The sequence below is a fragment of the Conger conger genome, chromosome 1, assembly GCF_963514075.1.
Source record: "Conger conger chromosome 1, fConCon1.1, whole genome shotgun sequence".
In the NCBI taxonomy this organism is placed as follows: Eukaryota; Metazoa; Chordata; class Actinopteri; order Anguilliformes; family Congridae; genus Conger; species Conger conger.
Genome location: NC_083760.1, coordinates 76,078,944 through 76,102,589, shown reverse-complemented (window position 1 = coordinate 76,102,589; position 23,646 = coordinate 76,078,944). Strand labels below are relative to the sequence as shown.

Genomic DNA, 23,646 nt, shown 5'->3' with positions numbered 1-23,646 from the left:
CCAGCGTTTGTGAGCTGTACGCAGCACTATGCAGCATGATCTGCCCTGCTGCCGGTGTCTGTTCTGTATCTAAAGCTGTGTGTCTGTGTCTCTCTTTGTCTCTGTGTGCCTGTGTATGTGTCTGTGTGTCTGTGTGTGTGTGTGTGTGTATGTGTGTGTGTGTGTCTGTCTGTCTGTGTGTCTGTGCGTGTCTGTGTGTGTCTGTCTGTGTGTGTGTGTGTATGTCTGTGTATGTCTGTGTATGTCTGTGTATGTCTGTGTGTATGTCTGTGTGTATGTCTGTGTGTATGTCTGTGTGTCTGTGTGTGTCTCTGTGTCTCTGTATGTCTGTGTACGTATGTGTGTGTGTGCGTGTGTCTCAGTGCGGAGCCCAGTGGGGAAGATCCGGCTGTACTGTAAAGGAGCTGACACCCTGCTGTTTGAGAGACTGCACCCCTGTAACCAGGACCTAATGAACGTCACCTCAGACCATCTCAACGTGAGTAGCACCTCTCTCTTTACCACACTGACCGCTTCCCTTCCAGAGCTCTTTACCCCCCAAACCTACCCCCTCCCCCGCCTCAGCTCCCCTTCCAGAGCTCTTTACCCCCCAAACCTACCCCCCCTGCCTCAGCTGCCCTTCCAGAGCCCTTTACCCCCCAAACCTACCCCCCCCGCCTCAGCTCCCCTTCCAGAGCTCTTTACCCCCCAAACCTACCCCCCCCCCTCCAGAGCTCTTTACCCCCCAAACCTACCCCCTCCCCTTCCAGAGCTCTTTACCCCCCAAACCTACCCCCCCCCCTTCCAGAGCTCTTTACCCCCCAAACCTACCACCTCCCCCCGCCTCAGCTCCCCTTCCAGAGCTCTTTACCCCCCAAACCTACCCCCTCCCCTTCTAGAGCTCTTTACCACCCCAAACCCCCCCCCCCCCCCCCCCACCTCAGCTCCCCTTCCGGAGCTCTTTACCCCCCAAACCTACCCCCTCCCCCCGCCTCAGCTCCCCTTCCAGAGCTCTTTACCCCCCAAACCTACCCCCTCCCCCCGCCTCAGCTCCCCTTCCAGAGCCCATGGTCCGCTCTGTCACCGTCTGTCACCGTCTGTCACCGTCTGTCACCGTCTGTCACCGTCTGTGCCCGTCTGTGCCTATGTCTGTGTGCCGCGCTCTGCGAGCGAGTCTTCCTTCTTCACCCATCTCCTCTGTGTCCTGTCACTTCCCTCCATGACCGTATTGGTCGTGCCAGTAAATGGAATACTGGCTCCCCCTGGTGGTAGACTGGAGCAAATTGCACAAGTGTTTCACTGGAATCCTGGGGGTTCTCTGCTGAACAACACGGCAGTTTCCGCGATTTACCGAGACAAAGGGTTTCATGGGAATGTTCTTACATTCACACTCATTTCACAGTCAGGCTGTTCTTTGTAACTAAATGATGATGGGGGGCGGCCTGTAGCGTAGTGGTTAAGGTAAATGACTGGGACACGCAAGGTCGGTGGTTCTAATACTGGTGTAGCCACAATAAGATCCGCACAGCCGTTGGGCCCTTGAGCAAGGCCCTTAACCCTGCATTGCTTCAACCCTGATTGTCTCCTGCTTAGTCTAATCAACTGTGCATCGCTCTGGATAAGAGCGTCTGCCAAATGCCAATAATGTAATAATGCAATGTAATGATGGTGCATGGGGACTGAGCAAAACATTTGTTGATCCTGTCTCATCTGAAAAGGGTCTGTGTGAGGCCAGATTTCTGTTTTAGCTCAGCTCTAAAGCACCTGATTCAATGATTGAACTAACCAGGATGCTTAATCACAACCTTGATAAACAGAATCCAGTGTCTACGTGTATGGCTAAAACGAAAATGTGCACCCATTTCAGATGAGACTGGACCCTGGATTAGATTCTGGAAGAATTACTGTGGTGCACATGCTAAACAATGCTCAAGTTGCCATTATTTTAAATAAATCTATTGGGCTCTTCTTCTTGGTTTAGAGACTAATCTTAATTCTCCCAAATATTGCTAATTACCACCATTGACTTATGCCCCGCTTTTCACAAGTTTGTTGTTGAATAATCAGGTTCATCTTTCAAATCTAACACTGGTGTTGTGAGCTGGACATAATTTATGATGCATGAGAATATGTGCCTGGTGGTGATTGATTGTGTATAAATGGCTCTCTCTGCTGGTGATTGTGTATAAATGGCTCCCTCTGCTGGTGCTTGTGTATAAATGTGGTAGTTGTGACCTCTGTAGGAGTGTGTGTGCACACTCCTTGGTATGGCAGTATGTATGTGTGTGTGTGTGTGTGTGTGTAAAAGTACACACTCTGTCGGAGTGTGTGTAAAGTACACACTCTGTCGGAGTGTGTGTGTGTGTAAAGTACACACTCTGTCGGAGTGTGTGTGTGTGTGTGTGTGTGTGTGTGTGTAAAGTACATACTCTGTCAGAGTGTGTGTGTGTGTGTGTGTGTATGTGTAAAGTACACACTGTCGGAGTGTGTGTGTGTGTGTGTAAAGTACACACTCTGTCGGAGTGTGTGTGTGTGTGTGTGTGTGTGTGTGTGTGTAAAGTACACACTCTGTCGGAGTGTGTGTGTGTGTGTGTAAAGTACATACTCTGTCGGAGTGTGTGTGTGTGTGTGTGTGTGTGTGTGTGTGTAAAGTACATACTCTGTCGGAGTGTGTGTGTGTGTGTGTGTGTGTGTGTGTGTGTGTGTGTAAAGTACATACTCTGTCGGAGTGTGTGTGTGTGTGTGTGTGTGTGTGTGTGTGTAAAGTACATACTCTGTCGGAGTGTGTGTGTGTGTGTGTGTGTGTAAAGTACATACTCTGTCGGAGTGTGTGTGTGTGTGTGTGTGTAAAGTACATACTCTGTCAGAGTGTGTGTGTGTGTGTGTGTATGTGTAAAGTACACACTGTCGGAGTGTGTGTGTGTGTGTGTAAAGTACACACTCTGTCGGAGTGTGTGTGTGTGTGTGTGTGTGTGTGTGTGTAAAGTACACACTCTGTCGGAGTGTGTGTGTGTGTGTGTAAAGTACATACTCTGTCGGAGTGTGTGTGTGTGTGTGTGTGTGTGTGTGTAAAGTACATACTCTGTCGGAGTGTGTGTGTGTGTGTGTGTGTGTGTGTGTGTGTGTGTAAAGTACATACTCTGTCGGAGTGTGTGTGTGTGTGTGTGTGTAAAGTACATACTCTGTCGGAGTGTGTGTGTGTGTGTGTAAAGTACATACTCTGTCGGAGTGTGTGTGTGTGTGTGTGTGTGTGTATGTGTAAAGTACATACTCTGTCGGAGTGTGTGTGTGTGTGTGTGTGTGTGTAAAGTACATACTCTGTCGGAGTGTGTGTGTGTGTGTGTGTGTGTGTGTGTAAAGTACATACTCTGTCGGAGTGTGTGTGTGTGTGTGTGTGTGTGTAAAGTACATACTCTGTCGGAGTGTGTGTGTGTGTGTGTGTGTGTGTGTGTGTGTAAAGTACATACTCTGTCGGAGTGTGTGTGTGTGTGTGTGTGTGTAAAGTACATACTCTGTCGGAGTGTGTGTGTGTGTGTGTGTGTGTAAAGTACATACTCTGTCGGAGTGTGTGTGTGTGTGTGTGTAAAGTACATACTCTGTCGGAGTGTGTGTGTGTGTGTGTGTGTGTGTATGTGTAAAGTACATACTCTGTCGGAGTGTGTGTGTGTGTGTGTGTGTGTGTGTGTAAAGTACATACTCTGTCGGAGTGTGTGTGTGTGTGTGTGTGTGTGTGTGTAAAGTACATACTCTGTCGGAGTGTGTGTGTGTGTGTGTGTGTGTGTAAAGTACATACTCTGTCGGAGTGTGTGTGTGTGTGTGTGTGTGTGTGTGTGTGTGTGTAAAGTACATACTCTGTCAGAGTGTGTGTGTGTGTGTGTGTATGTGTAAAGTACACACTGTCGGAGTGTGTGTGTGTGTGTGTAAAGTACACACTCTGTCGGAGTGTGTGTGTGTGTGTGTGTGTGTGTGTGTAAAGTACACACTCTGTCGGAGTGTGTGTGTGTGTGTGTGTGTGTGTGTAAAGTACATACTCTGTCGGAGTGTGTGTGTGTGTGTGTGTGTGTGTGTAAAGTACATACTCTGTCGGAGTGTGTGTGTGTGTGTGTGTGTGTGTGTAAAGTACATACTCTGTCGGAGTGTGTGTGTGTGTGTGTGTGTGTGTGTGTGTGTAAAGTACATACTCTGTCGGAGTGTGTGTGTGTGTGTGTGTGTGTGTGTAAAGTACATACTCTGTCGGAGTGTGTGTGTGTGTGTGTGTGTAAAGTACATACTCTGTCGGAGTGTGTGTGTGTGTGTGTGTAAAGTACATACTCTGTCGGAGTGTGTGTGTGTGTGTGTGTGTGTGTGTAAAGTACATACTCTGTCGGAGTGTGTGTGTGTGTGTGTGTGTGTGTAAAGTACATACTCTGTCGGAGTGTGTGTGTGTGTGTGTGTGTGTGTGTAAAGTACATACTCTGTCGGAGTGTGTGTGTGTGTGTGTGTGTGTGTGTGTGTGTGTAAAGTACATACTCTGTCGGAGTGTGTGTGTGTGTGTGTGTGTGTGTGTGTGTAAAGTACATACTCTGTCGGAGTGTGTGTGTGTGTGTGTGTGTGTGTGTGTAAAGTACATACTCTGTCGGAGTGTGTGTGTGTGTGTAAAGTACACACTCTGTCGGAGTGTGTGTGTTTGTGTGTGTGTGTGTGTGTGTGTAAAGTACACACTCTGTCGGAGTGTGTGTGTGTGTGTGTGTGTGTGTGTAAAGTACACACTCTGTCGGAGTGTGTGTGTGTGTGTGTATGTAAAGTACACACTCTGTCGGAGTGTGTGTGTGTGTGTGTGTGTGTGTAAAGTACATACTCTGTAGCACTGTGAGCACCTCTGTACGCTCTCTCCCTGCAGGAGTACGCTGGTGACGGCCTGCGCACCCTGGCCCTGGCCTACAGGGACCTGTCTGAGCAGCAGTGGGAGGACTGGTCTGAGCGGCACCGCGGGGCAGAGAGAGCCACAGACTGCAGGGACGACCGGCTGGCAGCTGTGTACGAGGAGATTGAGCAGGACATGATGGTACTGCTGGAGCACTGTGTTCTGTAGTGTGTGTACGTGTGTGACGGTACTGCTGGAGCACTGTGTTCTGTAGTGTGTGTGTGTGTGATGGTACTGCTGGAGCACTGTGTTCTGTAGTGTGTGTGTGTGTGATGGTACTGCTGGAGCACTGTGTTCTGTAGTGTGTGTGTGTGTGTGATGGTGCACTGCTGGAGCACTGTGTTCTGTAGTGTGTGTGTGTGTGATGGTACTGCTGGAGCACTGTGTTCTATAGTGTGTGTACGTGTGTGATGGTGCACTTCTGGAGCACTTTATCATTGAACACTGCTTGTGCGCGTGGTGTGTGTGTGTGACGGTACACTGCTAAAGCACTGTATCCTCTAACAGTGTGTGTGTGTGTGTGTGTGTGTGTGTTTGTGCGTGCATGCACATTGTGTGCATATGTGCGTATGCTTGCACATTTGTCCGTGTGCGTGTGCGCATCTGTGTTAGTGTGTGCATGCACATTGCGTGCTTGGTTGTGCAAGTGCGCGTGTGTGTTAGGGCTTGCGTATTTGTGTGTGCGTCTGTGCCAGTCTGTGTGTGTGCGTGCGGTTGTGTGTGTGTAACCCCTGTGCCTCTGTGATGCAGCTCCTGGGAGCCACAGCCATCGAGGACAAACTGCAGGAAGGAGTGCCTGAGACTATTGCCATCCTGTCGCTCGCCAACATAAAGATCTGGGTCCTTACTGGAGACAAGCAGGGTGAGACTCACACTACGTATAACTACAGAAATATCAACATGCTGTTCACCATAAAACAACACTCTACAGAACGACAGAAAACACACTGTTCACCATAAACCAACACACTATAGAATTACAGAAAACACGCTGTTCACCATAAACCAACACACTGTAGAACTACAGACATATAAACATGCTATTCACTATAAGCTTACACACTGTAGAACTACAGACATTTCAACATGCTGTTCACTATAAGCTAACATACTGTAGAACTTCAGAAAATACAGAAACACTGTTCACTACAAATGAACACACTACAGAATTATCAAAACACTGTTCATTATAAGCTAACACTGTAGAACTACTGTGGTATCCACATACGATACTGAAACCACGCACTGAATATAGACCATATGACCAGACTGTTTATTCATTCGCACATGAATTTCTGCCATGTCTGACTCTCTATCGCACGATTGTAATGCCGGATTGTCCCTTTCTCCCTGTCAGAGACTGCGGTGAACATCGGCTACTCCTGCAAGATGCTGACGGACGACATGAGCGAGGTGTTTGTCGTCAACGGGCACACGGTTCAGAGCGTGCGGGAGGCCCTGAGGTGAGGGGAGGCGGGAAGGGCGGCCATTTTAACTCCACTCATATTCATCACCATTTAACAGGCTGTTCACTGTAGTATGAAAGTGTTTTCTGGTGCATTAATTCGTCCCAGAGGGGATATCAGGTCTTCTTCCCAGCCCAGTAAAGAGCAGGGCTCCTAATGCCACAGATAAAGCACTTACTGGTCACTGAGGAAGCACGCTTATCTAATCCAGAGCAAAACCTTACCACCAGCCGAGTGATAAAATGGGCCTATTGTGAATATGAAACCACATCACAGTAGGGATCTCAAGTTTTATTTTCCGTTTCACAAAGCACCGTATGAGACTGTGCGGAGTCAGAGCCTCCGTATGAGACCCCGTATGAGACTCCGTTTGAGACTGTAGAGTCAGAGCCACCGCATGAGACTCCGTATGAGACTGTAGAGTCAGAGCCACCGCATGAGACTCCGTATGAGACTGCAGAGTCAGAGCCACCGTATGAGACTGCAGAGTCAGAGCCACCGTATGAGACTCCGTATGAGACTGTAGAGTCAGAGCCACCGTATGAGACTCCGTATGAGACTGTAGAGTCAGAGCCACCGTATGAGACCCCGTATGAGACTCCGTTTGAGACTGTAGAGTCAGAGCCACCGTCTGAGACTCTGTATGAGACTGTAGAGTCAGCCACCGTATGAGACTCCGTATGAGACTGTAGAGTCAGAGCCACCGTATGAGACCCCGTATGAGACTCCGTTTGAGACTGTAGAGTCAGAGCCACCGTCTGAGACTCCGTATGAGACTGTAGAGTCAGAGCCACCGTATGAGACTCCGTATGAGACTGTAGAGTCAGAGCCACCGTATGAGACTCCGTATGAGACTGCAGAGTCAGAGCCACCGTATGAGACTCCGTATGAGACTGTAGAGTCAGAGCCACCGTATGAGACTCCGTATGAGACTGTAGAGTCAGAGCCACCGTATGAGACTGTGCAGAGTCAGAGCCACCGTCTGAGACTCCGTATGAGACTGTAGAGTCAGAGCCACCGTATGAGACTCCATATGAGACTGTAGAGTCAGAGCCACCGCATGAGACTCCGTATGAGACTGTGCAGAGTCAGAGCCACCGTGTGAGACTGTGCAGAGTCTGAGCTGCGAGCGGGGGTGTGCTGTGCAGTGATACTGCGAGTCTTGCACCACAGGACCTGTGTCTGACAGTCAGAGTTATAGCTCGTACATTTGGATGGTGAGTGTCATGCAGTCTGTAACACCTTTCCTCCTGCACCTGTTTTCAGTCAGTCATTTTCATGTGTAAACATTGAACTTATGTGTGATAAATTTCAAGGACAAGAGAGAACTCACGGTGGAAGAATCGGACACAAAGCCGTGTAAATGTCAACATTGCACAATATGGACGGATCTCAGCAACAAACTGAAAGTGCATTCAGAAAGCTGAAGAGATTCAAGTGCATTGTATTTTAGGCCAGAAACCACCACAACAAATAAGAATTCAACGCTGAATATTTAGGAGCTTCAGTCAGAAAACTGGTTGCAAATGAGTAGCACGTCCTGCTTAAAGGTGCACATATGATTTCAGGATACTTGTTTTCCACAAGAGAAACCTCAGCCAAGCATCGAGGGAAAGCCCCTCATTGACTATGTCGCTCAGTTACACATAAAGAAAGAGAAAGAAATTCTCTAGTGTAATGTCAGTTAAAACTACATTTTACACATTTGTTAAAATGATTGCAGAAAAAAATAAAACATTAGTTAAGATTTACAATAAAAATGTGGTTGAAGAGCACAGTTGGACTCCTTACTACCTTTAAGACCATGTCAGAACTGAATATTGAATCTTATTGTTTTTGATTGTTTTAATTAATGTTTTACAGTGCCCTCCATAAGGTCTGGGGACAAAGACCCATTATTTGCCACTGACTTGCCACAGTTTTAGATTTGTAATTCACACAATTAATGTGGTTAACGTGTACGTTCTCAGGTTTTAATGAAGGCCATTTTTATATATTTTGGTTTGGTTTGTTTATACTTAGCCCCCGCTTTTAGGGCACCGTGGTACACAGCTGTACATGGGGAAAGAGGTCAGTTGCGCTGTATTTGCTGTCTGCCTGTGATTCATTGAGAGGGCCCTGTGTAGCAGGACTCAGCACAGTGTTGAATAAGACATCCATGAAATGCCCATCTGTTAGCAAGCACTCGTGACATCAGTGCACTGTACTCACCGTTCTAGTGACTTAACGAACGTGGCGCTTTAGATGGACGGCGGTGTCCTTCGTGGTCTGTTTCCTATTGCCTATTTGTTCAGTGTTTGTGTTTATTTCCTGTTTTAGCAGAATAGCTACTTACAGCCTGGGAAACTCTTGACCTCGCTGCCATAGTAACCTTTTCTGTTGATTACTAAATAATGGTTTCTCTTGTTTGTGATCATTTCCATACTCTGGCTAAGAGATTATAAACACATACTGTTTGTTCAGCTTAAATTTGAGCTCTATACATTAGGTTTACTTTGCATTTAAAAATCTATGGGATTACATTTTCATTTTCAACAAATAATTACAGACAGGTCCATGAATATTGGGACATCGACACAATTCTCACCTTTTGGCTCTATACACCACCACAATGGATTTGAAATGAAACAAACAAGATGTGCTTTAACTGCAGACTTTCAGCTTTAATTTGAGGGTATTTACATCCAAATCAGGTGAACGGTGTAGGAATTTTGTTTGTATATGTGCCTCCCACTTTTTAAGGGACCAAAAGTAATGGGACAAACTAACAATCATAAATCAAACTTTCACTTTTTAATACTTCGTTGCAAATCCTTTGCAGTCAATTACAGCCTGAAGTCTGGAACGCATAGACATCACCAGATGCCGGGTTTCATCCCTGGTGATGCTCTGCCAGGCCTCTACTGCAGCTGTCTTCAGTTCCTGCTTGTTCTTGGGGCATTTTCCTTTCAGTTTTGTCTTCAGCAAGTGAAATGCATGTTCAATCGGATTCAGGTCAGGTGATTGACTTGGCCATTGCATAACATTCAATTTCTTTGCCTTAAAAAACTCTTTGGTTGCTTTCGCAGTATGCTTTGGGTTATTGTCCATCTGCACTGTGAAGCGCCGTCCAATGAGTTCTGAAGCATTTGGCTGAATATGAGCCGATAATATTGCCCAAAACACTTCAGAATTCATCCTGCTGCTTTTGTCAGCAGTCACAATAAATAGAAGGGAACCAGTTCCATTGGCACATGCTTCACTGATGAGGTGGTATGTTTTGGATCATGAGCAGTTCCTTTCCTTCTCCATACTCTTCTCTTCCCATCATTCTGGTACAAGTTGATCTTTGTCTCATCTGTCCATAGGATGTTGTTCCAGAACTGTAAAGGCTTTTTTAGATGTTGTTTGGCAAACTCTAATCTGGTCTTCCTGTTTTTGAGGCTCACCAATGGTTTACATCTTGTGGTGAACCCTCTGTATTCACTCTGGTAAAGTCTTCTCTTGATTGTTGACTTTGACACACATACACCTACCTCCTGGAGAGTGTTCTTGATCTGGCCAGCCGTTGGGCCCTTGAGCAAGACCCTTAACCCTGCATTACTCCAGGGGAGGATTGTCTCCTGCTTAGTCTAATCAACTGTATGTCGCTCTGGATAAGAGCGTCTGCCGAATGCCGTTAATGTATTGTAATGTATTGAGTTAGAAACTACCAGGATGGAGTTTATTGGTCTCTTCTGTTTAATATTCCCTTCAGGAGGGCAAGGGAGCGAATGATGGAGTCTGCCCGCTCCCGGGACGGAGGAAAGGAGGAGGAGATGGAGGGATGGGGGGAGAGCTGCTCGCTGGGTAACGGGTTTGGAGGAGGAGGAGGAGGTGGAGACTGCAGAGGAGAGGCAGCAGACTGGAGACAGCAGCTGGAGCACAAACAGGAGGCCCCCGTGCCTCCCCCTCCCCCTCCACCTCCACCTCCCCCTCCCTCCCTGCTGGACTCCATCGCTGGGGAGTACGCCCTGGTCATCAGCGGGCACAGCCTGGTGAGTCACAGGGAGAGGAGAAACAGGGCGGAGATGTGGAGAGAGCAAGAGAGAGAGTTGGAGTGGGAGAGACATGGAGAGATGGAGTGAGAGAGACATTGAGAGATGGAGTGAGAGGGAAAGAGGGAGAGAGAGACATGGAGAGATGGAGTGAGAGGGAAAGAGGGAGAGAGAGACATTGAGAGATGGAGTGAGAGGGAAAGAGGGAGAGAGAGACATGGAGAGATGGAGTGAGAGGGAAAGAGGGAGAGAGAGACATTGAGAGATGGAGCGAGAGCGTGTTTGGCCTCTGTGGGGTCACCCAGGTGACGGGGCAGGTAGCACAGACAGCGACCAGACCAGAGAAGCAGGCAGTGTGACGTCACCCAGCCCCAGAGCCCCGTGATTCTCTGATAGCTGCCAGAGAACTGTTGCCATTTGCACTGTTCAGCACGACCTCCTCCTGACCTCCTCTCTCTCTTCCGTAGACCAGTTCTTAATCACGCTCTCCAACACTGGGTGCACATTCGTCTCTCCCTATGCTAGATGTAGAGTGAGCTAAATGTGGAGAGGGAGAGAGTGTGAGAGCGCAAATGGAGGTGTGGAGAAACCGAGAGAAGAGGGGGAGATTTAATGAAACTGGGGAGATTTAATGATTTTGTTTTAGAGTTGTGAGTGCTGCGGTAGTGCAAGGTACAGGTAGCAAAGGCTCCGTGGGTGGGGGGAGGGGCCCTGAGGGCAGGCTACAATTGGTCACCAAATTGTGAGAAAAATGGGGGGGGGGGGGAAAGAAGAGAGCTGAGCATGTTCAGTAGAGAGTACCCGCTCTGCGTCTCCCCCCCTCCTCCTCCTCCTCAGGCCCACGCCCTGGAGGCAGACATGGAGCAGGAGTTCCTGGACGCTGCGTGCGCCTGCAGGGCAGTGATCTGCTGCCGGGTCACCCCGCTGCAGAAGGCCCTGGTGGTGGAGCTGGTGAAAAGGCACAAGAAGGCTGTCACCTTGGCCATCGGGGACGGAGCCAACGACGTCAGCATGATCAAGAGTACGTCACCCCCCCCCCCGGAAACACAGAGACAACACCCCATCCCCAACCCAGAAACACAGAGACAACACCCCATCCCCAACCCAGAAACACAGAGACAACACCCCATCCCCAACCCAGAAACACAGAGACAACACCCCATCCCCAACCCAGAAACACAGAGACAACACCCCATCCCCAACCCAGAAACACAGAGACAACACCCCATCCCCAACCCAGAAACACAGAGACAACACCCCATCCCCAACCCAGAAACACAGAGACAACACCCCATCCCCAACCCAGAAACACAGAGACAACACCCCATCCCCAACCCAGAAACACAGAGACAACACCCCATCCCCAACCCAGAAACACAGTGACAACACCCCAACCCAGAAACACATAGACAACACCAGCCACCCCTGTCTCTACCTGGCTGAGAGGAGAGGGGGCTTGGGTTAGCACTCCTAGGTCTGCCTCATACGGTGAGCAAATAATTTATTCCTCCTCTTGACCTCCCTCCATCTCTCATCCACACATCCCACTCTGCCTTCCCTTAAGCTGGGCTCACTTCCATTCGGTGGCCATGCTAGTGGGGTATAGCTGCCTAGCGCATGCTACACAGGCCCAGAGGAGGGAAGGCGGAGTGGGATGTGTGAATGTGTGAATTGTGTGAATTGTGTGAATTGTGTGAATTGTGTGAATTGTGTGAATGTGTGAATTGTGTGAATTGTGTGAATTGTGTGAATGTGTGAATGTGTGGATGTGTCGATGACTCGTATGAGAGATGTAGGGAGGTCAAGAGGAGGAAAACATTACTCATCTAGTGAGGCAGAGATGAATTTACGGACCAAATTTACAGACCAGCAGGACGGTGGAAAACCCCATGAAATGCAGAAGTTTGCCCTGCATGTGAGCGTATTTGCTTGCATTGGTACTTGGGGACAGCAGTGCGCAATGGAGTGTGTTATAGCTTCTGGCCCGACTCCTACCCCCTCCGACTCCTACCCCCTACCCCCTACCCCCTCCGACTCCTACCCCCTACCCCCTACCCCCTCCGACTCCTACCCCCTACCCCCTACCCCCTCCGACTCCTACCCTCTCCGACTCCTACCCTCTCCGACTCCTACCCCCTCCGACTCCTACCCTCTCCAACTCCGACCTTCAGTTCATTTCAAGGCTTTTGTTTCTCACGGAATGTTGCGGCCCTGAAACTGCAGTTTCAGAAACTGCAGTTTCCCAACATTTCACAACCCCCTCCACCCCAGACAACAAGAAAAAGAGAAGCTCTGCGTCTTTTAGAACGCTTAAGAACGCACCAAGAGTTTCACTTCCTGTCCTGACTTTAAAATACTTCTTGCTTTTTTGTGTTGCTCAAGATGTTTGTTCAGAGACTGAACCTCTGTGATTGCATGTCTACACATAACAGCACCCAGGCAAAAATGATTTTCACAATTTTTCTTCACAATTTGACATTTCTATATTTTCTGTAGAAGGAAGTGAATATAACGCATCCCGTGGGTATATTTAGTCTTGTTCAGTCTCTCTGTTGCTGCTGGTAGACATAAGTCTAGTACACAAAGTAGATTCAAAAGTCCTAGATTCAAGTACAGATATTATTATTATTATTATTATTATTGTTATTATTATTCATTCATTCATTCATTCATTCATTCATTCATTCATTATCCTAACCCGCTTATCCTGAACAGGGTCGCAGGGGGGCTGGAGCCTATCCCAGCATACATTGGGAGAAAGGCAGGAATACACCCTGGACAGGTCGCCAGTCCATCGCAGGGCACACACACCATTCACTCACACACTCATACCTACGGGCAATTTAGACTCTTCAATCAGCTTAACCTGCATGTCTTTGGACTGTGGGAAGAAACCGGAGTACCCGGAGGAAACCCACGCACACACGGGGAGAACATGCAAACTCCGCACAGAGATTATTATTATTATTATTATTATGATTAGTTTAATAAAAAATATTATTATTATTACTAGTATTATCGTAATAAATGTTTGGTTCCTTTCATGCAGTAGATTTGGCTGGTCAAGTTGGCACAAGCAGCCACAGTAATCAGTTAATTGGAACATGGCAATAAAATAAGACATAAAACACCGTAATAAAAGCAGGACATAAAACAGATAAAATAACACTAAAAACCAATGAGGAACTATATAGTAGCAAATTAAAGGAGAACAATATACAGTACTCTGCAGAAGTCTTAGGCACCCTAGATTTTATTATATATATGTTTATTTTTTTGTGTGTGTTTGTATAAAATAACACATTTGAGATTTCCAAATATTCATTTTCCAAAAGATAAGACATTTTTGTATTTAATTTTTAAAAAGTAACATATTACTGTAAGCAATTGACTACTTTTTACATAAAAACTTGATCAAGGCTGTCTGAGATCAGAAGCAAGGAGCCAACCAAAGTCTGCAGAAGAACTGTGGCAAGTTCTCCAACGTGCTTGGAACAACCTCCCTGCTGATTGTCTTATAGAACTGCAGGACAGCGTTGGCTATCTCAGAGAAGTGTTGCAGTTTTAACGCCGAAGGGTGTTCACAAAAAATATTGATTTGATTCAGCTATCTATACAGAATGTTATACAGGTGCCTAAGACTTTTGCACAGTACTGTATGTATAAGCTGTAGTTAAAAAGAGGGCTGCTATGTTTGCCTCTGAAACCCCAATTAAATGTACCTAAAGGGAAATAAGGCTAATTAATGAAGTGGTTTGGCAGGCTTATTGTACAAAAGCACTCTGGAGTCAGAATCCATGCTCATCTACATGCCCTGCCATGGTTTTTTTTCCCCACTGTGGGAAGCCATGTTTTAACATACGGTGCCGTTGTACAGAAGAGAAGGGGAATACATGAGGAATTAAGATTATGCTGAAATGAAAATAGCCCCCCCCCCCCCAATTATACAATAGTCATATAATCTCCTCCCTCAGTCTCTGTTACACATGCAGGGACTCTAATCTGTCTGTTACACATGCAGGATGTCACTGCCGCCAAAGCAAAATACTATCAAACACAAATTCAGAACTCCGCTTCTAACCCCTGGAAACCTTTCTCCATTTTCTCCTCTCTCCTCAACGCACCGCCTCCTCCTCCTCCGTCCTCCTTCGCTGCTGATGACTTTTCTGATTTCTTCGATGAGAAGAATGACTTTCTCCCCCCTTACAGACTCCGATGTTTCTCAACTCCTGCTCTGCCACCGCCCTACAACCTGTGCCCTTGACCCTATCCCCTCTTCTCTTCTCCAAACTATCACACCTGACATTCTCCCATTTGTCACCTCCCTTGTCAACTCCTCCCTGTCTTCCGGCTGTTTTCCGGCATCCTCCAAGAGGGCCCACATCACTCCGCTGCTAAAAAAGCCTACCCTGGATCCCTCCATCATCCAGAACTACCGCCCGGTATCTCTTCTTCCTTTCCTTTCTAAAACTATAGAACGAGCCGCTTCTACTCAACTTTCTTCCTTCTTTTCTAACAACAACCTGCTAGACCCCCATCAGTCTGGCTTCAGATCGGGCCACTCGACAGAGACTGCGCTCCTCTCCGTCAGTGAGTCACTCCATGCCGCACGAGCAGCCTCCCTCTCCTCTGTCCTCATTCTTCTAGATCTCTCTGCTGCCTTCGACACTGTGGATCACTCCATCCTCCTGTCTGCCCTGTCAGCAACGGGCATCTGTGGCACAGCCCTGGACTGGATTGAGTCCTACCTCTCTGGTCGCTCCTTCCAGGTTGCCTGGGCTGGTTTGGTATCAACACCTCGGCCCCTCGCCACAGGAGTTCCCCAGGGCTCAGTCCTTGGCCCACTTCTTTTTTCTCTTTACACTCGCTCCCTTGGCCCTGTGATCACTGCACATGGGCTATCCTACCACTGCTACGCGGACGATACCCAACTCTTCGTCTCGTTCCCGCCGTCTGATACGTAGGTTTCAGCCCGTATCTCTGCTTGCCTGAGGGACATCCAGAGCTGGATGGACAACCACCATCTAAAGCTCAACCCAGGTAAAACTGAAATGATATTCATCCCTGCTAATACCTCTCCCCATCTGGATCTCTCCATTTCCCTCGGGGATACCACACTCACGCCGTCACCCAGTGCAAGGAACCTCGGCGTGGTGATGGACAGCAGACTGTCCCTTTCCGAGAACATTGCGGCGGTGACCCGGTCTTGCAGGTTCTTCCTATACAACATACGGAGAATCCGCCCCTTTCTCACCCCCTACTCGACCCAGCTCCTGGTCCAAGCGATGGTTCTGTCCCGCCTGGACTACTGCAATTCCCTCTTGGCTGGCCTCCCAGCGTCCGCCATCAGACCCCTCCAACTCATCCAGAATGCAGCAGCTCGTCTGGTCTTCAACCTTCCCAAATACTCACACGTCACCCCCCTGCTTACTTCCCTCCACTGGCTGCCTGTCATGGCTCGCATCAAATTCAAAACATTGGTGCTAGCCTTCCAAGCAGTTAAAGGGTCTTCCCCAGCTTATCTGCAAAAAATCATCAGACCCTACACCCCTGCCAGACCTCTTCGTTCAGCCTCCACAGGCCGCTTGGCACCTCCCCCTCTCAGAACCTCCACCTCACGCTCACGACTACCGTCTGTTCTGGCTCCACGGTGGTGGAACAAACTCCCTGTTGAGGTCAGAACTATAGAATCTCTCCCCACCTTCAAGTGCAAGCTGAAGACACACCTCTTCAAGCAGCACCTCTCCCCATCCCTCCCTACCTCCCTGTGAACCTTAATTGTTGTCTCTGTGACTTGCTTTGTGTATCGGTATTTTTAGTTGGCTAGGTAAGCAGTGTTTGGATAGTTAACTTTGGTCACTTTTGCTCTGTTTGTTTGTTTGTTCAAAAAAAATAAAAATAAAAAAATAAATAAATAATGGCCCTTGTCCTTATCTTTGTTGTACAGGTAGCAGTTGAAATTGTACTTCCCTCTAGGGTCTTTCAGCGAACTTATCCCTGGTTATGAGTATGCACTTTGTTGTACGTCGCTCTGGATAAGAGCGTCTGCCAAATGCCAATAATGTAATGTAATGTAATGTTACACATGCAGGGGCTCTAATCTGTCTGTTACACATGCAGGGACTCTAATCTGTCTGTCCCTCCTCCTCCTCCGTCTGTTCAGGTGCCCACATCGGAGTGGGCATCAGCGGGCAGGAGGGCATCCAGGCGGTGCTGGCGTCGGACTACTCCTTCTCCCAGTTCCGCTTCCTGCAGCGCCTCCTGCTGGTGCACGGCCGCTGGTCCTACCTGCGCATGTGCCGCTTCCTCTGCTACTTCTTCTACAAGAACTTCGCCTTCACCATGGTGCACTTCTGGTTCGGCTTCTTCTGCGGCTTCTCCGCCCAGGTGAGAGAGGCGGGACAGAGCGGGGGGCGGGGAGGGTGGGGCAGAGCAGGGGATGGGGAGCGTGGGGCAGAGCAGGGGGTGGGGAGTGTGGGGCAGAGCAGGGGGCGGGGAGGGTGGGGCTAGAGGGTGGGGCAGAGCAGGGGGCGGGGAGGGTGGGCGTTGAGGCCCAGAATCCCTGCTGTGGAATGGCCAGTGCTGAGGGGTTCCTACTCCAGGCTGCTCATACAACAGGCCTGGGGAGTCCTCACCTGTTTTAACTTATCGGGCAGGCAGCCTAGTGGATAAAGGTGCTTGACTGGGACCTGGAAGGTTGATGGTTCAAGCCCCAGTCTAGAGATGGATCATTGCAGCTGTTGAGCTCACATTGCTCCAGGGGGGATTGGCCCCTACTCAGTCTAATCAACTGTAAGTCCCTTTAGATAAAAGCGGCAGCTAAATAACTAATGTAATGTGACTGCAAATCAAGCACTGTTCAGCAGAATACCCTTAACCCCGTCTCTGTTTTCTGTAGACGGTGTATGACCAGTACTTCATCACCCTCTACAACATTGTGTACACCTCTCTCCCTGTGCTGGCCATGGGGATTTTTGACCAGGTGAGCGGTCCTACTAAAGTCTACCCCTCTCTGTATGAGCTGCATTCAGCCCGTCCCAGCGTTTGGTCCCGCACACACCCTGACAAGCTCTTCCTCCGTATGTGTGTGTCCCTGTCCCAGGACGTCCCAGAACAGCGCAGCCTGGAGTACCCCAAGCTGTACGAGCCGGGACAGCTCAACCTGCTCTTCAACAAGCGCGAGTTCTTCATCTGCATCGCGCAGGGCATATACACCTCCGTGGTGCTCTTCTTCGTGCCCTACGGCGTGCTCTCCCAGGCCGCCCGCCTCGACGGCGTCCCCCTGGCCGACTACCAGACCTTCGCCGTCACCGTGGCAACCTCCCTGGTCATTGTGGTCAGCGTGCAGGTAAAGCCCACTTCCTGTGCGCTCTCCCCGTCTGGGCTTTGTGCCGTTTCCTGCGTCCATGGTGTTTGCAGTATTTGTCTCTGGAGCAGTGGTTCCCAGTCCTGTTCCTGGAGATCGACCGTCCTGTAGGTGTTCAGATCAACCCTAATTTGGCACGCTTGATTCTGCCCATTGGTGGCTCAGCGAGCTGCTGGCTAAGGTGTGCTTTGTTCGGGTTGGATTGATAAGCAACAGGACAGGACGGCGGATGTTCAGGAACAGGGTTAGGAACAATGCGCTAGAGAGACCTGGATGGCATATTTTTGAACGGACAGTCGGTAAGAGCAGGCGGTAAGAGCAGGTGGAGGGTTGCCGCCCTGGGTGAGTCGAAGTGCCTAACCCCCCCAATTCTCCTGACGAGCTGGTCGGTGCCAATGGTGATTGACATGGCAGCCAATGACCGTTGGTGTGTGTGTGAACGGGTGAATGAGAAGGATCAATTGTACAGCGCTTTGGATGAAGGCGCTATAGAAATGGCAACCATTTACCATATACCATTACCATTAACCATCCCGTGGGACTTCTTAAAAGAGTAGGGGATGTTAATCCTGGTGTCCTGGTAACACTCCCAAAAAAACTTGCTCTCTATGTCTGGCCACTTGATCGCCCCCTACATCTCATCACGCTATCCCCACCAGCCCTTGCATTCCCCTACCGGCTTCTTTTCCCCCAGATCATCACTGCAAAGGAGACCTGCATCCTCCTCCGATCTGTCTGGTAAAATAAAGTAAAATGATAAACATGGACTCCCCTTCATGAGTAGCAGAGGGCCTGTAGTGAAGCAGCTGTGAGGCACGCAGGGCTCTCTAGAGGACCCCTCACCCCTGCTGGGTCACAGGCTCTGACTCGGCCTGGTGGAGTGGGGTCCACTTTAGAGTGGGCCTGGTGGAGTGGGGTCTACTTCAGAGTGGGCCTGGTGGAGTGGGGTCCACTTTAGAGTGCGTCTGGTGGAGTGGGGTCTACTTCAGAGTGGGCCTGGTGGAGTAGGGTCTACTTTAGAGTGGGCCTGGTGGAGTGGGGTCCACTTCAGAGTGGGTCTGGTGGAGTGGGGTCTACTTCAGAGTGGGCCTGGTGGAGTAGGGTCTACTTCAGAGTGGGCCTGGTGGAGTGGGGTCCACTTTAGAGTGGGCCTGGTGGAGTGGGGTCCACTTTAGAGTGGGCCTGGTGGAGTGGGGTCTACTCTCTGCTGAAGTGTCTTGTGTGTCTCGTGTCTGGTCTATAGTATCAGATTTAATGTACAGCGTACAATATCATCTCCTTTTATGTCCTTTCCCTTGTGTCTGTGTGTGTGTGTGTTTCTAGATTTCCCTGGACACGGGCTACTGGACAGCAATAAACCATTTCTTTGTGTGGGGCTCTCTGGGTGCCTACTTCACCATTTTGTTCACCATGCACAGCAACATCCTCTTCAGTATCTTTCCAAATCAGTTCTGCTTCGCCGGTGAGTCACCGCTCTGCTTGCACCCTGTGCAGACTGGAGTCTCTCTGGAGCCTGAACGGACACGGCACCTACACCTCATCGCTAGCACTGCAACACTCGACATTGTGACTGTCCTCTCCCTTTAGCGTGTTACCTAAGACACACGCTCTGTTTTGGCAGTGGGCATGGTGTCGTGGTGTCACAGTGTATCTGATTGGCTGCTCTGTCTCTGCCCCACAGGAAGTGCCCAGAACACCCTGGGGCAGCCAGTGGTGTGGCTGACCATCGCCCTGGCAACAGTGGTCTGCATTGTGCCTGTCCTGGCCTTCCGCTTTCTCAAACTGGACCTCAAGCCCCAGCTCTCCGACACGGTGAGGGGAGGGGAGGGGCAGAGTAATGTCATCCTAACATATTTCTGTCTGTCGGTCAGTGTCAGTCATAGTGACACAATGTTCCTTCACTCTATTAACCATTAACTGTGTACTAAATGCAAGCAAACTGAAGTCACCTCGGTCTGCGTCCAACAAATATTGACTCAAGCGAGTGATGTCACCCCCGGTGCAAGTGTTAGATACGTACGCTGCAGAACTGCTCTCCCTCAGGCTGAAATGGATTTATTATGGTGTATCCAGGGAATTCATATCCCCGGAACGCTCCATTTAAATGGTGAACGGAAGTGAGGGGAGGATGACTCAGTGTTGGCATGTCTCCGCGCTCAGGTGCGGTACACGCAGCTGGTCCGTCAGAAGAAGCGGAGGCCCGGCGGGCGGGGCGGGCGGGGCCCCGGCGGGGGGGCGGGCGGCCTGGGGGCCGGGGCCCTGGGCCGGCTGGGCAGGGCGGGCTCCCGGCGCTCCGGCTACGCCTTCGCCCACCAGGAGGGCTTCGGGGAGCTGATCACCTCAGGGAAGAACATGCGCCTCAGCTCCCTGGCGCTCGCCAGCTTCGCCTCGCGCCACAGCGCCAGCTGGATCGACACGCTGCGCAAGAAGAAGCAGCAGCAGCAGCCGCCGCAGGCCGAGGGCAGCCCCCCCGCCGCCCCCCTCTCCACCTCCTCCTCTCTGCTGGGCCCCCAGGACCCCGCCGCCGCCGAAGAGGCCGCCCACACCCCTCTGGGCCCGGCCTGCAGCAGCACCGTCACCCCCACCCTGGCCCGGAGCCCTGGGGCTGAGTCTGCTGGAGGCTGGGCCATCAGCCTGGGAGCCGTGCAGGTGAGCCTTCAGCCAACTAACACTGTCTGTCCCCTGTCATACTGTTAACGAGGGCACTGACGCTCCTAACGAGGGCACTGACGCTCCTAACGAGGGCACTGACACTCCTAACGAGGGCACTGACACTCCTAACGAGGGCACTGACCCTCCTAATGAGGGCACTGACGCTCCTAACGAGGGCACTGACGCTCCTAATGAGGGCACTGACACTCCTAACGAGGGCACTGACACTCCTAACGAGGGCACTGACCCTCCTAATGAGGGCACTGACCCTCCTAACGAGGGCACTGACGCTCCTAACGAGGGCACTGACGCTCCTAACGAGGGCACTGACGCTCCTAATGAGGGCACTGACGCTCCTAACGAGGGCACTGACGCTCCTAACGAGGGCACTGACGCTCCTAACGAGGGCACTGACACTCCTAACGAGGGCACTGACACTCCTAACGAGGGCACTGACCCTCCTAATGAGGGCACTGACGCTCCTAACGAGGGCACTGACGCTCCTAAAGAGGGCACTGACGCTCCTAATGAGGGCACTGACGCCGCTAAGAGGGCACTGACGCTCCTAGCGAGGGCACTGACGCTCCTAACGAGGGCACTGACGCTCCTAAAGAGGGCACTGACGCTCCTAATGAGGGCACTGACGCCGCTAAGAGGGCACTGACGCTCCTAGCGAGGGCACTGACGCTCCTAGCGAGGGCACTGACGCTCCTAACGAGGGCACTGACGCTCCTAAAGAGGGCACTGACGCAATTTCACTAGCGCCCAGATGCTAACACTGACTAACAGAAGTCCAACATGGACACTTTGAATCATAGGTAAGTTGAGACTGTTGTCATACCCGCTGTGCATCCAGGTGAAGGTCTGAAGGCCTGTTCTCCTGTCGTCCACCAGGAGGCGCTGCTTGGGTGGCGGGGGGTGGGGGCACGCATCAGCGGTGCCAGCAGCCCCGGCCCTCCCCCCATCGCAGAGGAGAGCTCCCTCGCCGACTGAGGAACACGCAGGAAAAGCAACCGTACGACTGTGCCCCTGGGTCCACCCCGTTCTGAGCCATGACACCCCCGCTGAGTGTCCCACACACTGGATCAGCCACGTCACACAGGCCACTCCCGGCTTCCATGCACTCTCCTTTTCTCCCATGAAGGAGGGGAGCATCCAAGCAACATTCTTTTTTGTTGGACAAAAGTTGACAGAAAAGTTGTTTTGATACAATACGGATATGAGACAAAACTGTTGTGCATTGTAAAAAAAAAAAAACAACAACAAAAAAACCAATGCAGTGTATGTGTGACAGCGATTCAGTTTTGATTGAAAACATCGGCCTCAGCCTATAGATACGTTGGTCCTCCCGCCCATGCATTCACTCTGGTGGGATGGAGAGAGGGCAGGAAGGACAGGGAATTGAGGGAGAAATGAGAGGACGCTTGGGGAATCTTGGGGAACGTTATTTTCGACCTTCATTGGATTAATCAGGGATAAGGGGCTGTTCTGGTTCTGATTATAGATCACAAATGTTGTCGACAGGGTGACGCCTTTGTCAAGGCACTTTACATATCTCAAGTGTTTCCCTGAAACCCATTGATGGATCAGTGTTGGGGTGCTCACGTTGAGAATCTAGGCTATGTGAGCAAAAGTGTTCCATAATTTCTCTCTCCCCAGCAACCAGTCCTTCTGCCTTCGCTTCACAGCACTGATTCTTTGAACAGTTGCCTCCCATCACACTTTGGCTGTTTCCTGTTTTCTCTGTCTCTGTCTCTCACCTCGCCCCTTCTCTCTCTCTCTCTCTCTCTCTCTCTCTCTCTCTCTCCCACTTGCCCCTTCTCTCTCTCTCTCCCCCCCCCCACTCTCCCCTTCTCTCTCTCTTTCCCACTCTCTTCTCTCTCTCTCTCCCTCTCTCACTCTCCCCTTCTCTCTTTTTCCCCCTCTCCTCTTCTCTCTCTCTCCCTCTCTCCCACTCTCCTCTTCTCCCGTTCTCTTTTCTCTCCCATCAAGGGTTTGTTTTCCTAAATCTCCTAAATAAGCCTTGTGTCGATGAACTTTGAGGTCTCGGCTCATTTGGGCTAACTGATGTTTCCAGTCACTGATCATCCATTTCCAGACTGGGGTCTTGCTCCTGAAGTGTATCCAATTTGGCATATGCTTCACTGGGCATTAAGTGCTCTGGGCATATTTCCCTGAACCCAAATCCATCAACTTTTCTTAATCTCTTTCAATAAATAAATACAAAAACCTATCTTGATTCAAAAACATATGAAAGTTATTATTTTCTACAGATGGCCACTCCTTTATTGTAGCCTGTATGAGGATGGCCAGGTATATCAACAGGAGCTAAGGAATTGGTAGTCATTGGCTACTGCCTGGACTGCCAGGACAACATGGGATTGTACAAGTGAGCATTCAGAAGTTGTGTACACAATAGTTCTCAGTGAGAACGGCACATTCACCTGATTGGACAGCGCAGGATTCAGCACTCAACCCTCCTTTTCTGCACCATATTGGTGCTCCTGCCCAAGGTTGGCTCCCCCTGGCAGATGTAGGCAGAACGTGGCTGTGTTTGGAGGGGCAGCACTACGCTGGAATGGGTGAGATGCTCACAGATAGCCTTGGGCTCTGCTGAACTGCAGCAAGAAGATGAGACCCTGACTCTGGGTCACACTGGCCTGGACTTTCTATTTTATTTTAAAAAGATGTTGCCCATCTGATTAAGAACTGAAACGGAGAATTGTGGAGATCTTAAAGGACTGTACTTCATGGCTCTTCAATAGCCTGCACCCTGGTCTTCAGGTGCTCACAACGTTTGCACTGCGTCCTGGAGTCAAGTCACAATCGTCCCACCTTGGACTGGTATTGTAGTTTCTCATTTGGGACAGATCAACAGGCCTCAATGTGAATGCTGGCATCTCGCCAACCGTATTTGCATTGTTCTGTTTTTTGGGGGTTTGTCATATTTGTTGGGAGAAATCGTTGTTCCAAAGGAAGTATCGATGACTGAGTCAAGGCTTTGACTCACGCCCACATGAAAAACACCTATCATTCTTAATACTTGGCATACTGTTGCCTCTCTCATCGTTTTCCCATGAGGAAGACATCTGGCAATAAAACCGTAGCTGTGGCAGGGTTTTGTAGATGTGCAAGAGGGTGGGTCAAAGTTTGGATGTTCAGAACATGTTTGAGTGTTTTGACCATTTTCAAATGTATCCAGTATTATCAGGTCTTGTTACTCTTGTTAAGCCTGTTGGGTCTTAGTCCTGAAGTTGAATGGAA

The 23,646-nt window shown here is 49.9% G+C and overlaps 1 protein-coding gene across 2 annotated transcripts in view; it reads left to right on the top strand.

Annotated features, from left to right (window-relative positions):
• atp8b2 (ATPase phospholipid transporting 8B2) overlaps window positions 1-22,179 on the top strand; it is a 55,614-nt gene extending 33,435 nt beyond the window's left edge. For both annotated transcript variants that reach the window (XM_061233930.1, XM_061233925.1), the window contains 13 exons: window positions 363-478; window positions 4,859-5,023; window positions 5,633-5,744; window positions 6,240-6,345; window positions 10,085-10,364; window positions 11,202-11,385; window positions 16,528-16,751; window positions 17,263-17,346; window positions 17,467-17,712; window positions 19,054-19,192; window positions 19,412-19,542; window positions 19,891-20,379; window positions 21,277-22,179. In XM_061233930.1, coding sequence (XP_061089914.1) covers window positions 363-478; window positions 4,859-5,023; window positions 5,633-5,744; window positions 6,240-6,345; window positions 10,085-10,364; window positions 11,202-11,385; window positions 16,528-16,751; window positions 17,263-17,346; window positions 17,467-17,712; window positions 19,054-19,192; window positions 19,412-19,542; window positions 19,891-20,379; window positions 21,277-21,375 — 2,375 coding nt within the window. In that variant the 3' untranslated portion in view covers window positions 21,376-22,179. The remainder of the gene's footprint in view (window positions 1-362; window positions 479-4,858; window positions 5,024-5,632; window positions 5,745-6,239; window positions 6,346-10,084; window positions 10,365-11,201; window positions 11,386-16,527; window positions 16,752-17,262; window positions 17,347-17,466; window positions 17,713-19,053; window positions 19,193-19,411; window positions 19,543-19,890; window positions 20,380-21,276) is intronic.
• The last annotated feature ends 1,467 nt before the right edge of the window (window positions 22,180-23,646 follow it).